The sequence below is a fragment of the Pleurodeles waltl genome, chromosome 1_2 (genome assembly GCF_031143425.1).
Source record: "Pleurodeles waltl isolate 20211129_DDA chromosome 1_2, aPleWal1.hap1.20221129, whole genome shotgun sequence".
In the NCBI taxonomy this organism is placed as follows: Eukaryota; Metazoa; Chordata; class Amphibia; order Caudata; family Salamandridae; genus Pleurodeles; species Pleurodeles waltl.
In genome coordinates, this window is record NC_090437.1 from 1,287,933,779 (window position 1) to 1,287,939,778 (window position 6,000).

Genomic DNA, 6,000 nt, shown 5'->3' on the forward strand with positions numbered 1-6,000 from the left:
AGTGCCATGTCGACTTAGTCATTTTCGCCCCACCAGCACACACAAGCTGTGAGGCAGTGTACATGTGCTGAGTGAGGGGTCCCCAGGGTGGCATAAGACATGCTGCAGCCCTTAGAGACCTTCCCTGGCATCAGGACCCTTGGTACCATGGGTACCCGTTACAAGGGACTTATCTGAGTGCCAGGACAGTGCCAATTGTGGAAGCAAAGGTACAGTTTAAGGAAATAACACTGGTGCTGGGGCCTGGTTAGCAGGGTCCCAGCACACTTTCAATCAAAACTTAGCATCAGCAAAGGCAAAACGTCCGGGGTAACCATGCCAAGGAGGCATTTCCTTACACTATGCTATTGTTTGTAGAACGAAAATGTGTTATCCACTCCTTACTGTTCTGATTCAAGCATGTGAATCTATGAAAGTTCCAATACTTGAGTAAGAAACAAGTTACTTACCTGTAACTGTAGTTCGCCAGTAGTGGAAACTTTCATAGATACACATGCGACCCACCCTTCCTCCCCTGGGGAGCTCACCTTCATTTTCTCAGTCATAGATTATTGTTGCACTTGTGCTGGAAAAATCTGAGGGAAATTAGCTCCTCAAAGGAGGGTTCTAAGGGGTGGTGAGAGCTGATTGGTTGTCTCTTAATTTTGGTCCTTTTTTATAAAATAACTGAGATGTTACTAGAACAAGAGGCCTAGTGCCTCTGAGCTTTATATACAATTGAATGTGGTTTTGTATTAATACCGGAGGCTCCCATCTCGACAACAGGGAATGATTCAAGCATGTGAATCTATGAAAGTTTCCAATACTGGAGAGCTACAGTTACAGGTAAGTAACTTGTTTTTTCTATTTGCCTCTAATTAACTGAGAGTGCGTGGTATGTAGTTCTTCAGTGCTTCTCCCTGTGCCCTTCAGCTGCCTTCCAGGACAGACCTTCTCTCCTAGTTGGGGAGGGAAGGGAGCAAGGTTCTGCACCCTATTCTCCAAAGCCTCCACCTTTTCCATCTTCAGGGCTAGAGATTGAGCAGAGACATATAAGCTCCTTTCAGCTGCCACCGAAGGTGGTGGGTGTCATCCTGTCTGCTTTCCATGAAATCTGTCCATTCTGGGAGAGGAAAAAGTTTGTTTCATTATGTGCAGACAACAATGTGAAGTCCGACTATCAGATGCCCTCCAATTTTTACTCTGTGGATTGGAGAGGGTGTACGGAGAGCACTTTGAAAGTATAATTGATTGTGTCGTCGTTGGTCCTGTATCTCCCGGACCAGACGTTCCTGTTCAAGTCCCTTATTGTGCTGAGGGTCCATAAAAAGGGTTGACCAGTGTGTACCATCCAACTCCCTTTTTTTTTAAATGCCCCAGTGGTACCTAAATCTTATTTTACTGTTTTCGATGGTGCCACCATTTGAGCCTCTTCACGGTTTCCAATTTTGGTTAACTATAAAGATGGTCTTAATAGTGGCCATCATTTCGACAAGGTGAGTCAGTGAGCTGCAGGCCCTGAGTGACCACCAGCTGTTTACAACTTTTTTCCAGGCAAACTGGTGCTGAGAACCAAGGCTGCATTTCTCCCAGTGTAGCCTGATATGTGGAATTATTTAGCAGTTGAGGAATCTGCAGGTAGTTAAGAGTAGCTACCAGAAAATAGTTACTGAAGGTAAGTAACTTTTTCTTTATGCTCCATATCTGAGTGCATGCAGGAGTGGCAATTATATGTGGCTCCACTGTGCCATTTTCCGGGCAGTACAAAGCCAGCGTAGAGCTACACAATGCCACATACCTGTCTGTGGGTGTACTGCTAAGAAAGTCAACAGGTACATTCTGATGGCAAGAAGGTATTCAGATGGTGCTTAATCTGAGTTTCGTTAGAGTATTGCCCAGAAAGATCGTTACTGAAGGTAAGTTTTAGAATGTCCTATAACATACACAGACTCAGACACTACTTCAGAGTGCTGCCAAAAAGGTATTCTTGCCATCTCCTGGTACTGAGGGTCAGACTTTGATACAAGAAGTTTAGAGAAAGCTCTGTTCCAGTCTATCAATTTAAATAACTGTTCAGACAAAGTACAAGATATATTATTTTTGTGAGGTAATCACATAAAAAATAAGGGTGATGGTAGCTTTCCCAGAATTGGGGAAGCAGAAAGACGATGCAGACTTCCAGGATGGCTCTTACACTGTCTTGATAGGTCCACAATATTAGAAGGAATGAAATTGGCTTTTCATTCAGACTGTTGCGCATTTTTGACACACACCAGATATGGACAAGATTATTCTTCTTGATCCTGTTCGAAATTGCTCCTGGAACTGTTCACTTTTTTAGTATCCTGAATCACATGCTTTTTGGCCCTCAAATTGTACATTTTACTTTTCTTCAAATAGAAGATATGAAGTGTTCTTTTTGGTCCTTTTACGTGGGTGGTCCTCCACCTCCCAATTTAGACCTGTTTAGAGTGCAGCCTTACTGACATGTAATTGGCTGCAATCAGATACCCTAATGTTAATGATCCCCTTTCTAGTTATTTTCAGGTTTTGGACACATTCCCATTAAGCACTTCATTGCGTAGGCTGTCTGACACAGGGTTAAATGGGGGAAGTTCATGTTGTTGGGTATGGTGTGCAAGTTGATTGCTGTTTCTAGTGCTGCACATCCAATGATTACTTGCCATTTAGAGGTTAACTTTGTAATGTTCTAACAGTGTATTATACTTCTATGGAAGGGGTTTTAAAAACATGAGCTGAATCAAATATTTTACTGATTATTTTGGTTGTTCTTAATTCTCGTTTATCACTTATTAATTCAGGTCTTGCTGTAGCAAGTGCTTTGGTGGACGTTTCGCAGCAAATGCCAATAGCCTACAAAGAAAAGTCTGGAGGAGCGCGGAACAGAAAACACCATCCCTCCGCACAGCCGGGCACATGTATATGATTGGTGATCTGGACTATCTGTAGGGTTTTAAACACAATTATGCCTAGGTGAAAAAAATGGTTTTAGAGTTCCTGATCAAAAAGACTGGAAACATTGAGACATTATTCATCTTCCAATGCCCAACCTTTTTCCAGGGGTGCATGACTGAAGTATGACATCATATAATTACACCAGGTTGTTTTCCTCATTCACAGTACCAGTTTTCAATGTCTTGTCTTTTTTTCGTTTGAAAAATGTTAGCCCATTCCACACAGGCCCTGTAACCTTTAACTCATCTTTTAAAGGTTGGTCAGAATAAAAATCTCAAAGTGATCTCTAGAATGAACAACACTCAGGTTTCTCTCCAGGAGGTGCTTTCTGCTTCAATGGATGTAATACTTGCTCCGCTAATGGAAAATTCTGCTACAAAAATGTTTTTATAGCCCTAAATATTTACAGATGAAGTTAATGTGCAACATCCTGAACTTGATTCTTATCTGAACAAATTAAGGTGCTTACTACAGAAAGTGTCTCTGAAAATCTCACATGTGGGTGGCAGGGTTCAGGTTCCCAAACTCTATTCTATTTTAGAGGACTGACATCAAGCCCGTGTTGCCTAAACTTGAAAAGATTTCTTCCAGTTATTGTACAAACTATGCAACAGTTAAAGCGTAATTCTGGCATAAACCATTAATTTAATTAAAGACGTTTGTATAGAAATGTACACTTGACAAATAGTTATCTACTGCCAAGACTAACGTAACAATGGACATCCATCTTATTGATGACTGCAACACTGTTGGTGTCAAATGTGGTATTTTAGTTCTTTTTTGATTTGAAGAGATGTCTCTTCTACAGAGATACAACCAATAAACTTGTAAGTAGGACGCCAGAATATTTAAATTGCAATGAAGACCTTTGATGATGATCTCTGCCAGATTAGGATCAGCCTTAAAGTAAGGATGTGTATGTTTCCTAGATTGTCTACCTTGCTGTGCTGCTTATTGTATGTTGTTTCATCTGGCCGCTAAATACACACTTGTATACACCAGGTAACAGTTTTTGAAACAGTGAGACCATTGAGCTGTGCATAGGTGCCTTTGCTTCTTAGTTGTCTGCTCTGTATGCTAAATCAGTAAAAACACCTTACTGGTATACAGGCTTCATTGATGAAAAGTGGGCATGCCTTACACTGTGCAGTACTTCTGTTTACCAAATCATCACATAATAGGTTGTTAATTCCCGATAATGTAATCATAATGAAAGGCACAGAACTCTGGGCTAGTGTGGCAAAATTTATAAGGTATGTGGTAAAGTTTGGTGCCATTGTTGTACTAAGAAATATGGACAGTGCAATATACAATTATACCATGGCTTAATCTTATCTGTTAGATCGTCAAGCGAGAGAGAATCAACAGAAAACTTGACTAGTGATTGCAGCACACAGAGCAGAAACGTGAAATTTGCTGGACTTGACTTGAAACCAAAAGAAATAGTGATGAAAGATTTTTCTTTACTTTGGGTTAAACTTTGGCATGCTTTGCTTGTGAGATATCATTAAGTTGTTTGGTTGACTATTCTGATAGTATTGATGCAGTAATAAGCAGAAGAGTTTTTGGGGGCCAGTTTCTATTAAATAAGTCTTATTATTTTTCTAGTTGTTCAAATATGCAAGCTAGTCACCAGTTAATGTATGTTTTTCTGACAGTTAATATGCTTATCTTTGCATTTCCATTAACTTTCTGATGATCACAGCAATTTAAAGCTCCTTTGGAGATCAGCTCATGGCATATGAAACATTGTAACACATATGCACCCTTCTTCAACAAGCCTTGAAATTTTGTGAAAGATTTACTGCTGTGCAAACAAGTCACTTGTTTGTTTGACTCTATACATCTGTTTGTACACTGCAATTACTCCTTCAAAAAGGATAAACTAGTTGCAGAGACAGTAGTTGTGACTAATTCAGTATGAAACCATTGTTGATCATTATTGATTTCATTGTTGAGGTTGTGTTCATTGTGCAGAAATAAGGATGGCGGGTTGTTTTGGATGTTTTGCTGTCACCTCCTGCCTGTGTTTTTGCAGTTCTCGCAACCACTTATTCCATATTCATGGAAACGAAGCTCAGTGAATGATGTTGTGTTCCATGTTTTCTCGATCTCACATCATTCTAATGAGGTTAAAGCAAATCGTTGTAAATTTACTCCAGGCCCAACAAGGGCGGTTAGTTAGTGGAGCCTTTTAACACAGATTATGGTATTCACCATGGCTCTAAGGCAAGTATAAGCCTTCATCACTAAGAGTTGGAAATAAATCCAAGCACACACTTCTTTTGAGTGAGTTGCTAGGCACTGATTGCCTCATGTTCACCTCCCATGTAGTTTTTTCAACAGCTGACCTTCAACTGTGTTTAAGATATTCCATGTGACTGCATCCGAAACATCCAAAGTAAACTTGAGTACATTTTCACTCTGTTGCTAAATTACGTAAACTTCTTATCTCTGTGTAATGTTCAGTTGAAGCATTGAGGCAAACAATTCCACAGAATAAGGCACTGATCTTCTGAATTTTTTTTACATTTTTTTTAATTCTGACTTTCTAAGGAGCATGTCTCGGTACATACTTGAACACTAATGCCTTGTGTTGATGGCTTATTCTGAATCAAGAAGCTTTAAAGGAAATCTTACAGGCCCCTGTGAATGTTATTTTAAAATCATGCTGTTTAAATTTTCTCCCCATCTACTTGTTGCATCGTTATGTGTTAATTTATTAAATAACATTTTTTGTGAATCATCCATCTGGTCTAATGATCATTTTAGAAAGGAGGTTTATGCTACATTGTTTACCTATCTACCACCTACTCTGCTTGTAAGGATGAAAGTGAAATTCATAAAGAATTATCAGATAACTGTTGATCATTTGGATTTGCGATATATTTGGATATTGTCTCACCAGTCATTTTTTATTAAACCTCGTTGTTTCAGCTTGTTTGAGCAACTCATATTAATATGCCCTCTCTGGTGAGTATCACTTGAAATGTGTCTTTCACTCCTCAAAGTCCATTTGGTTGTTCATTTTGATTTAGACTTCAG

General features: G+C 39.5%; 1 protein-coding gene across 2 annotated transcripts in view; it reads left to right on the forward strand.

Annotated features, from left to right (window-relative positions):
• The window catches only part of ATRN (attractin), a 670,776-nt gene extending 665,078 nt beyond the window's left edge, over positions 1–5,698 (forward strand). For both annotated transcript variants that reach the window (XM_069205063.1, XM_069205055.1), the window contains exon 29: positions 2,802–5,698. In XM_069205063.1, the coding sequence (XP_069061164.1) occupies positions 2,802–2,926 (125 nt within the window). In that variant the 3' untranslated portion in view covers positions 2,927–5,698. The remainder of the gene's footprint in view (positions 1–2,801) is intronic.
• The last annotated feature ends 302 nt before the right edge of the window (positions 5,699–6,000 follow it).